This window comes from Myotis brandtii, unplaced genomic scaffold (genome assembly GCF_000412655.1).
Source record: "Myotis brandtii unplaced genomic scaffold, ASM41265v1 scaffold560, whole genome shotgun sequence".
Taxonomy (NCBI): Eukaryota; Metazoa; Chordata; class Mammalia; order Chiroptera; family Vespertilionidae; genus Myotis; species Myotis brandtii.
Window position 1 is genome coordinate 395,212 of NW_005370081.1, and position 10,924 is coordinate 406,135.

Consider the following 10,924-nt stretch of genomic DNA (forward strand, 5'->3'; position numbering starts at 1 on the left):
CCAGGCGGACCCCCGGGTGCCGAGCGGGCTGTGTGCCTGGAGCCCAGTTCCAACCCCAGCCACCCTTCCAGTCAGTTCCTGCTCCTGACTCTTTGGGCCGTTTTTTTTAAAACGAAAGCAAGAAGCAAAGAGTCCTGAAGGTAACGGCGGGAAGGTAGCAGAAGCTCCGTGTGACCTTCAAGCGTGGCCCTATTTTGAGCAAAGGGGGCTCAGTTAGGCCTCAGCTTCTCTGGAGATCGGCGTTCCTGCTCCCATGTATTTTCATGGTTTAGCGCCAGGGTGGCGTTTGAAGCTGGGAGACAGGGACCAGTGTGGCTGGGGCACCGGCCTCTCCTTATTCCCACCCCTCTTGCCTCTCTGAGCCTCGGTTTCCCATCTGCGCATTGGGAAGCGTGGACTGGCTCCCCCGGGCCCTGAGGCTGGTGCTTTGGGCCCAGCTGTATGGGTAGCTCTTCCCCAGGGAAGCAAGCCAGGGCGGCCCTGTGATCTCTCCTGACACATTAGGAAACTGAGGCTGCCTCCTCCCAGCCCTGGATTCAGGAAGCAGCTGGCAAAAATGATAGTTGCTTAGGATGCCTCCTACACAGCGGGAGTAACAGGAATGGAATGGCACAGGGTGATTTCTCCGTCTCCCAGCCTCTGTGGAGGTTGGGTGGTGAGGAGTTTCCTTCCTTCACTGGCCTCTGGACTAACCATCTTCTCTCATCCCTCCTCTCTCCCTGCAGCTGAAGGCAGATGTTGTCCCAAAGACAGCAGGTAAGAGAGGGGCAAGGCCAGGTGGGTGGGCTGGCAGGAGGGGTCTGGGCAAGCAGACCCAGGATCAGATGGGAGTTCCATGTGGGGCTCAGCCACTGTGCACCCTGGGGCAACCTGCAGTCCCTCTTGGGGCTCAGTGTTGGCCCTGCCCACCTGTCTGGTAGCAGCCTCAGTATCAATAGAGGGCACATGTAAATTTCCCTGGGACAACTTCCTCCCACGTGGTGTCCAGTGTGACGGGCTGGTGGCTCACAGCCTTGAACTCCCTACCCCGCTGGCCTGGTGCTGGAACAGCGAGGATTGTTTGCTCTGCCACTGAGGTCAGAGAAGGAGATGACATGTCCCAGGTCCCAGCCAGAGCAGAATTGGGGCGGGCTAGGGTCTTCCATGCCCTGCTCACCTGGGGGGTTCGAGGGGATGCTGGGTGGAAAGAAGTACCACCCTTGGGGCTGAGTTGAGGCCTGGCCTGCTGACTGACTGTCCCTTGCACCCTCAGAGAACTTCCGGGCCCTGTGTACCGGGACAGTCAGAGCAGAATTGGGGCGGGTTAGGGTCTTCCATGCCCTGCTCGCCTGGGGGGTTCGAGGGGATGCTGGGTGGAAGGAAGTACCACCCTTGGGGCTGAGTTTAGGCCTGGCCTGCTGACTGACTCTCCCTTTTGCACCCTCAGAGAACTTCCGGGCCCTGTGTACCGGGGAGAAGGGCTTTGGCTACAAAGGCTCCACGTTTCACAGAGTGATTCCGTCCTTCATGTGCCAGGTACTGTGGCCTCGCTGCTCAGGGGCCTCTGTAAGGGGACAGTGGGGGCCACTTCACAGCAGTGTTCTGAGGGGTGATGGGTGAGCATGTGCCTGGTGCTTGGAAAGTTCCCAATGGAGGGCAACTGTAATTACTCTCCTGGCCTCTCACCCTGGGAGGCTGGAACCTGTCTGCGCTGCCACAGCCCTTCCTGCCCCAGAAGTTAAGCAACAGGGCAAGTGGCCGGGTGGCCCTGCCCAGCTGCGTTGGGAAAGTTGAGCCTGTGGAGGGAGCACTGGCATTGGGTATGGACGTGCGTGGAGGTGGATCTTAAGGCTTAGAGGACTAGTGTACAAAGTCTGAGGTGCCTCTGTGTGTCACGGAGCCCGTGGCATGGGAGAATAGGAAGAGGAAGAGGAGGAGGGAGAGCACGAACAGGAACGTGCAGGTCTGGGCTTGGAGCTTCCATTTCTAGAGAAGAGCATCTCTCGGTTGGATGAATGTGTTGTTTAGTCATGTGTCCTGCCCGTTTGTCAGAGGCGTTAGCCCATTTGTCAGAGGCGTTAGTATTGCTGAGTCAGGTTTTAGGGTAGCTGTCGACAGCAAGAACTTCCTAGGGGTCAGGACCTGTGCTTCCTTGGGGATTGTCCTCTGTTGGGTCAGACCCTTCTAGGGCAGGGGACTGGGTCCTGAACCAGCAAACCCAGAGGTAGGGTAATCCTATGGTAGTGAGTGGCATTGGGTTGGAGCTGGGCTTGCTAATGTGATAAATGCCACAGGAGGGGCAGAGAGGCTGTGGCGTGGGACAGGCTTGGCCAGGCCCTGTAGCTTTCTGCTTCAGAGGCTCCCAGGAGCTGCGGTGGGTGTCCCGAGCCGGGCTAGTGTCTTCCTCTGAACAGCGGCAGACAAGGCGGGGACTTGCAAAGCTGGAGGCTCTCGGAGGCCCGAGGAGGCCCCACCGCAGGGCCCAGGCCAAGGTTTAGAATCATCCCTCCTTGGGGACACCTTATTGGCATTCGTGGGTGCTGCAGGTGGGCTGCCCAGGTTACCCCTGTGACCTGAGAAGATCCCTTCTCGGGAAAATGGCAGCAAGCCCTGAGGAGGGGACCCATCCCTGCAAAGGCAGAGGGGAGCCAGGGAAAGACTGGGACAGGGAGGGGCTCAGCATGGGGACCGACTCTGTGCCAGCTGTTGCTCCCCACATTCCAGACCTGGGATCAGGCCCCTGGACACCTCCCTGTTTATCCTCTAAGTTGTGGGTAGAAAAGTCTGGGTCAGTAAGAATCCTGTCCTTGGTTGTTAAATCCTTGAGGGTCATTTAAAAACTTGCTCAGACAAAAAGTGAGTCATTCAGAGACCAGGATAGTTATTGTCAAAAAATATTGAAGCTTATTTTACTTTTGCTTATTTTCCTTATTATTTTATTAGTCCTTATATAATTGGATGTTTTTTGACCCCTTTGCCTAAAGGCTTCCAGCGGGGTGGGCCTGGTGGGTGGGTGGTTTCTGGCGGGGGGGTGGTGGCTGGTGAGCGAGGGGCTCCCCAGCGCTGCAGCAGTGTCCCCCTGCCGTCTGGCAGCCACTCAGAAAGTGCTCTGTGCTACAGGCTGGCGACTTCACCAACCACAACGGCACAGGGGGGAAGTCCATCTACGGAAGCCGCTTTCCCGATGAGAACTTCACACTGAAGCACGTGGGGCCAGGTGAGTGGGGGCCGCGTTCCCTGGTCCGAGTGCCCAAGCTTTGACCCCGCCTCTGGCGTGCCGGGCAGGCCTGGAGGCTGCAGTGTGAGCCCTGACAGCTCTGTCCCATCATGCGCCTTCTTCCTTCAGTGCTCAGTGTGTTGGGTTTGCCTGCAGCTTTTTCCTTCTGAGCTCTCCATTTAAAAACCAACTAGCCTTTGGGAACCTGGTTAGGGGGAGAGCCTTCTAGCCAAACCTCAGCATTGTGTCGGCTTTAAGGCCCACGGTGCAGGGTGAGAAGCCCAGAGTCGGTGCGTCCTGCCCTGGCTCTAGCTGAGAGCTTCCCAGCCCTCTCCTTCCTCTCGAGGGCGGCCTGGAGCTGCTCGTCCTCGGGGCCTGGTCCTCTTCTGACTCAAGTGTCCTTGGTGTCGTTTGAGCCATCTGCTCTTTCGAGTGACACCCCAGGTGAGATGCCTCCTGGGGCAGCGTGGCTCACCCCTGCCTGTTTCTCAGGTGTCCTGTCCATGGCAAACGCAGGCCCCAACACCAACGGCTCCCAGTTCTTCATTTGCACCATCAAGACAGACTGGTGAGTTCCCGCTCCCGGCTCCAAGCATGGGGGGCAGCCTTGCAGCTGGAGGAGGGGTTGTGCGCTTTGGGAGGAAGGTAGTTTGGGGCTAGACTGTCTGCTTTGGGCCAGCAGCCCTCCCGGGGCTGTGCCTCTGTATGAGAGAAAGAGGAAGTTCCTGAGAGGATTGAGGGAGAATATGGGTAGTTCTTGCAACTCTTGCGGTCAGCTGGGATTTTCTCAGTGTGTTTTGCACACACATACAGAGTACATTTGGGAAGTGCTGCGGAACATATCAGACCTCGTGGCCTGTCCTAGAAGCCGTCTCCTGTTTGCCTGGTGTAAGCTGTTGTTTCCCAGGCTTATCTGGACCGTGGAGTGCACTTGGGAACTGTTGTAGCAGGCTTATGGGTGTTAACCCATTTTCATCAGGCATGAGCAGAGGCCTGCAGGCAGCCCAGCCCCTTTCCCACATGCCCATGGATTTTAGGGATGTCTTCCCAGCAAGGGATGCGTTTCTCTGCCAAAGACCCTTGTGTCCCAGCCCTGGGGGCTAAGACTTACTAAAGCCCATTCCTGAGGACTCTGGGGAGACCTGGGTGAGGGTAGATACTAGTTGTCTCCAGCCTCCAAGCCAGAAGGGCCGGTTGTCGGGCTGGGCAGGCAGTTGCTCGCTCCACCTGCTCTTGGCTCGGAACCCTTCCTGGGCCCTGCAGTTCTGCCCTTGGCTGACAAGCCGGGGCCCTGCTGGTGCTGGACGAAGCTGCATTTTAGATTCTTGGAACTCTGTCAGGTTGAGGACTGCTCAGGACTCAGTCTCACACACTTGCTATCTGGGCTCTCCCCTCATGACTTAAAATAGTTCCATTTACACAGACCTTTTATTCCTTTCGAGTGGTTCACTATCCTGAGCAGAGCAAGAATAACTCCCTTTTCCTGGGTGAGGTTACCAGGCCCGGGCACACAGTGGAGCCCTGGGGGAGGCATCCTTCGCTCTACTCGGGGAGCTCAGCAAGGCTCGATTGATAGCGGGAGCGTTGGGGGGCGGCTCCCACTTTGTGTGCGTCCCTTTCAGAACGGCTGTTCTGGTAGCTAGTGCCATGAGCAGTGACTGTGATGTTGGCTGACATTGCACTCCTCTTGCTTCTGTCCACCTGGCTCACCTGTCCTCACAGGTTGGATGGCAAACATGTTGTGTTTGGCCACGTCAAAGAGGGCATGGATGTTGTGAAGAAAATAGAATCCTATGGCTCCAAGAGCGGGAAGACATCCAAGAAGATTGTCATCACGGACTGCGGCCAGTTGAGCTAACCCCTGTGGCCAGGGTGCTAGGCCCGCAGCAGCTGCACCTGGGAGCCGACTCACCAGGTGGCTGCCTCGGGCTCCCGGTGGAGGCTCCCGCAGAGGTGCCTGTGCTTGCTCCATCGCCATGTGCTTGAGGGAGGCATCTCGGATGTCAGAGCTCCCCCGGCCCCCCAGGCTGCTTCCTCAGTGCCCGCCCTTCTTCAGGACCCTGTCTGGGCCCCCGTTGTGGACATCATGTCACTGCTCCTCATCAGGCATCGGTTGTGGCTGTCTAGCCCGAGTACACACGTGCCTTGGACATTGCGGGGTGGTGATGGGTTCTGATTTCTGCCTTTTCCTTGATCAAGGGGGAAAGCCAGATGCTGCAAAAAAGAGGCTGTGAATGTCTGTAATGATATCTTCCTAATAGGAATAATTTAGTTAACAAGACTACCTGGAGATGAAGCTGTGACACTAACGACTCCATGCTGTGAGGTGGCCCCGGCCACAGACCTCCAGCGCGTGGCCTCTGGGACGCAGCCAGGGCTTCTCTGAAGGGTCTCATGGCCCAGGCCTGGCCCAGCCCCCGGGAATCCCGGCGTCTTGTTGCTGTTTCTGAGAGTCTGTGGGGCAGAAGCAGATGAACCTGGGAACCAGGCCATTGTGAGCTGAGCCTAGTCAATGTGAATGCCTGGGTGGAAACTGAAAACGGCCCACGAGTACCGTGGGCTCTGGGAGAAAGTAAATGTGTGTTTCCTGGTGGGCTTTGGTTTTTCTGTATTTAATAATCAGTAATTTGAATCTACTGATGATGTGTAGACTTCAGGGACATGTATTTGTGATCTCCTTAAATGTGAAAATAAACCCTATTTTCTATAAAGATTGGTGTGTGTGACCGCCTTTACTGAGTGACCCTGTGTCTGCTGCTGTGCTGAGGGCGTTTCCGTGGACTGTCAGTCACCCCAGCCACCATGAGGGTGTACTGCCCTCCTGTTTTACAGGTGAGGGAATGGGCTCAGACATCAGCACCCACAGCCTTTCCAGGAGCACTGCTTCCACCCAGCATGCCAGCTGCCATTGGTGACAAACTCAGTTTTGCTCAGCTCACAGGGGAACAGTAGCGCTCACCTCACCGGGTGAGGGTCTGATGGATGCATGCAGAGCATGGCACAGTGCCTGGCACATCTTAGCAAGCACTTGGAGAGGCAAGGATGGTACTTCTGTGTGTCAGGATTTTAGAGGGAGAAGGCTCCATCTAAGGTTAGGCATGGACTTCACTATCCGAGATGTGCCGTTTACATTTGGAATAGTTTCTAGGTGTTTCTGAATCCACAGGGAAGGCAGACTAGGGGTTAAGAGGAGACTAAGAGCGTCCCTCATCAGCCAGCTATGGCACAGTCCACACAATGGAATAATCACATTGTATTCACAGTGGGAATGGAATTGTTTCACACTGGGGTTCCCGGGTCAGATTATGTGTGGTCACGTGTCCTTATAATCACCTTGAGGTCAGTGGCTGGATTGAGTCACTGGGAGGAGGGGGCTGTGAGTCAGGTTTCGTGGCGTCACAGGTTGACATGGTCACTGGAGTCATGGCTGGATTGGGTCATGTGGTGTCATGGAGAGTTTCCATGAAGTCAGAGTTCAGCTGCATGGGTTGGGAGCTCAGCCTACCCAGCAGTTTTTAAACAATGAGAGCCTTAGGGGTTCTCAAAGTAGAACAGCGGGGAGAGAAGAGGGGCTCCTGAACCCCATTTTCAACCAGGCTCCCCCCAATTTTTTCTTATTGGGGCTCTGCAAGGAATTTCATTTGAATAATAGAAATTTGAGCTGAATAATAATAATTGGCAATTGCTCACCCAGTCCCACCAACCAGGTTCCCCCCAATTTTTTCTTATTGGGGCTCCGCAAGGAATTTCATTTGAATAATGGAAATTTGAGCGAATAATAATAATTGGCAATTGCTCACCCAGTCCCACATTTTACAGATGGGTAAACTGAGGACACGAGTCATGATTGCCCAAGGGGAGCCTGTGAATCCCCAGGCAGAGCAGGGGCTGGGAGGCCAGGTTCAGTCAGGGGCTTTTCAGAATGCACAGGCCTCTGTCCTCAGGTCACACACATCTGAGGTCACAGCTTCAGTCCCTGCAGTTTCCCTTGACCCCCAGGGACTAGGGAGGCAGAGATGCTGTTGACAAGTTTGAGGAGTGCCCGCCCCTTGATGTGGGACCTGCTGGTCTGTGGTGATTTCTGAGGTGGTCTCGGTGTGTGGTGTGTCCATCCAGAGGGCTCTGAGGTATGGGGACAGGGCCAGTATGCAGGGATTTCCTAAAACAGTTTCCTGAAAATGGGGCCATTTACAGCAGCTCCCTTCCCAGCACCCTGCACAGGAGCCGGAGCCTGGTCTTATATGAGCAGAAGCCTAAGTGATAACACAGGCAAGACACTGACTTATTGCTGGCGTGAGTCCCTTAGGCATGAAGGGGCAGTGAGTCATGCACATGCTATCAGAAATTAATCACGTGGTGCCGTGTAGACACGTGTAAATATCTGGAATCACATTTTTCTCAGACACTTCACAATGACTTCACTGAGGGATTGTTTGCATACAGTAAACTTTACACATTTTAAGTGTATAGTCGATGACTTTTGAGGAATTCATACACGAAGGAACCACCACTCAAATTATAGGACATTTCCATTCTCCAGAAAGTAACCTTCCTGTCCCTCCGAGGCAGCTACTGCACTAGAGATTAATTTTGCCTGTCCTAGGACTTTTTTATCAATGGAATCATACAAGCTTTACTTTTCGTGTCTAACTTCCTTGTGTAGCAGGGGTGAGAACACGGAGAATTTCAGAGCCTCTGGGCTCTGTGAGATGCTGGGCTGGGATGAGCAATGTCCACCGATGTTTCTCGGGCTGGTAAGGCCTAGGCAAAGCTCCCAGAATCGCAGGGGCTGGTGGAGAATGCAGATCCCCCGGCCGCCCCTGACACCTGCTGAATACAGGTTTCTAGGGTGGCACCTAGGAATCTGAATTTTAAAATAATAATTCTGCTAAAGCGGGAATATGTGCGTGTAGGCCAGAGAGGCAAGATTGAAAGGGAGGTCATGGCTCACCGTTCGAGTCCTTGTTTACTTCTGGGCACATACTTGCTGGATGCTCTGTGGGTCTGAGTGAGACCCTCCACTTATAAAGATGCCTCACCTGAGGAGTCACCACTCTCGGGTGGAGGCAGCTGTGCTCTCCATAGACCAAGGGCAGCTGCCGCTGCCTCCCCGTGGCCGCCTGTGAGGGAGGAGAGTCCCACGGTGGCGCCTCAGCTGCTCCTTTGCCATCACGGAGGAGGGTCTGGCTTGGGTGGGCCCATGATGGAGGGAATTTCTCAGTGAGTGAGAAACAGGCACCAGAAGTCAGATCCATGTTCCAAGTCCACTGGAACGGGGTAGGTAGAGAAAGTCTGGGTTCCACACTGCACCCCAGATCTGCCTCAGCTTTTAGAATCACGATGCTAGTGTTATTATTTACTGTTATATTGTAATGGTTAACCTGGCTGGCCACGGGGTGCCCAGACACCTAGGCGGGTATTATTCTGGTTGTGTGTGAGGGTGTTTCTGGGGGAAATTAAAATCTGCAGTAAGCAGGCTGCCCTCCCTAATGTGGGTGGACTTCAACCAGGCAGTCGGCCGTGAGGAGGAAAAGGGGAATTCCTCCTTCCGAGCTGGGACAGGAGCAGCTTTCTCCTTCGGACTCCCACTGAAGCATCAGGTCTTCTTCCTGGGTCCTGGGCCTGCTGACTTTTGGACCTGAAGTTACCCCACGGGCCCTCTTGGTTCTCAGTCCTCTGGACGTGGATGGAACTTACACCACTGGTCCTGGCTCTCAACTTACCGACTGCAGGTCCTGGGACTTCTCCCCATAATTGCATGAGCCAATTTCTTACAGTAATTCATTCATATTCATTCTCTCTCTCTCTCTCTCTCTCTCTCTCTCTCTCTCTCTCCACCCTATTGGTTCTATTTCTCTGAAAAACCCTGGCTGATACACATATACTCATTTCTCCTACTCATAAACCAAAATGCACTTGTAAAAATTCAGATGTTACATAAATAAGTAATATAGACAATTAAATGACCTATAGCCCTATCATATTAGTAATTGGTATGGGTATCTGCATTTGCTTAGGAGGTAGAAATCTGCAAAAACCATCATTCCTCCCCAACAAGAAGAGAAGGCTGAATAAGTTACAAAGTCATAACTTTTTGAGTTCCTCAGAAAGGCAACCAGGTGACCTGAGTCCCAAAGAGGAACAAAGCCCTGGAGGGAGAGACGGGACACGGGGAAGATGTGGCCACGGCACAAGCGGGTAAGATGAAGTCAGGTGGAATTTTAATGAATTGCTAAAGGCAAATGGGCTGGTGTGTCCGTCTGAAATAGCTGGGGCTCCCCACGGGTTCACTCGCTGGCCAGGTCTCCCGTGGGCTCATGCGATGCTCAGGAGAAAGGCTGGGCATGGGGGAGGGCCTGCCTTGGAGCGTAGGCCGTGGCGGTTTCAGCTCCTGGAGAAAGACATGAAGCCGTGCTCACTCCCCAGGTTCTCCTCTCCTATGAAGCAAAATCCCTAATCCCCTGGGGAGGACAGTGGTCCCTTCACCCCTGAAAGAAGTAAAAGCCAACTGTGGCTGGGGACAAGGTAGAATAAAGAATTATACCCTCGGGGAGGGGCGAGGGAACATCCAGGGCCCAAGAGCCTATACTGATACCAACCAGAAACCAGCTGCCACTGGGGAAAGGGCAAATGCCCACTGAGGACATGCCTCAGACTGAGGCTGGACCAGGGCCACACCCCAGCCTGGTCTGCTCGGGGGGAAGGAAAGGCACAGAGTGATACCTTCTGTACTGCAGAAAGCTGCAAGTGGAGGCCAAACACTGAGAAAAACCCTCAGCACCCCAGCCCCACCCCAAGCACCGGCAGCAGTTGCCCACACCATAGGCATTTGCACCTGTGGGACTCCGAAGGTAAGGACACCAGCACCAAAACTCAAGCCCAGCTCAACTCCTGACAATCAACCCAATGCCCCACAGGAAAGACCTGAAGCAAGTAACAGCACACCCACTTTCCAGTGTGGATACTATATCGCTCTCTTCTATTGCACAGCAATGTTCAATATTTAATAAAAAAACTAAAAGTCACTAAAGAGAAAGGGAAAAAATAGTCAATAAGTAAGGCAATCAACATAATCAGACTCAGATATAACCCTGCCAGCTAGGGACGTTAAAATAAGTATGATTAATATGTTAAAGGATCTAGTGGGGAACGTGCATGAACAGATGGGGAATCATTTTAGCCAAGAGAAATGATAAGAAAGAGTCAAATGGAGATGCTATGAAAAAAAAGGATACCCAAAATGAAGAATTCCTTGATGAACTCAACAGTAAAACTCAGCACTGCTGAGGGCTATGTCAGTGATTGCCCAAAGGATTATAGATATAACACCAAAGAGCAGTCAAGAAAAGAAAAATTAGATAAGTTGGAATTCACCAACATCAAAATTTAAAATGTCTGTGCTTCAGAGGACACCATAAAGAAAGTGGAAAACACCCCACACGATGGGAGAAGATAATTGCTGTGGTGGGATGTAAGGTGGCCCAGCCTGGCAGTTCCTCAAATGATTAGACATAAAATTAACACGACCCAGAAATTCCACTCCTGGGAATATACCCAAGAGAAATGAAAACATGTCCACATGGAAACTTGCACACAAATGTTTATTGTAGCGTTCTTGATAATGGCCACAAAATGGAAACAACCCAAATGTTCATGGTGAAAAGGTGAACCCACAAAATGTGGCATAGCCATCCAGTGGAATATTATCCTATATAATAAAAGGCTAAT

General features: G+C 53.2%; 1 protein-coding gene across 1 annotated transcript; it reads left to right on the forward strand.

Moving 5' to 3' along the window:
• The first annotated feature begins 674 nt into the window (after positions 1–674).
• LOC102248275 (peptidyl-prolyl cis-trans isomerase F, mitochondrial) lies at positions 675–5,909 on the forward strand. Its single transcript, XM_014549581.1, has 5 exons — positions 675–756; positions 1,427–1,515; positions 3,100–3,196; positions 3,689–3,764; positions 4,919–5,909. The coding sequence occupies exons 2-5, from the start codon at positions 1,507–1,509 to the stop codon at positions 5,052–5,054; spliced, it is 318 nt and encodes a 105-aa protein (XP_014405067.1). The 5' UTR covers positions 675–756; positions 1,427–1,506; the 3' UTR covers positions 5,055–5,909.
• Positions 5,910–10,924: the final 5,015 nt, after the last annotated feature.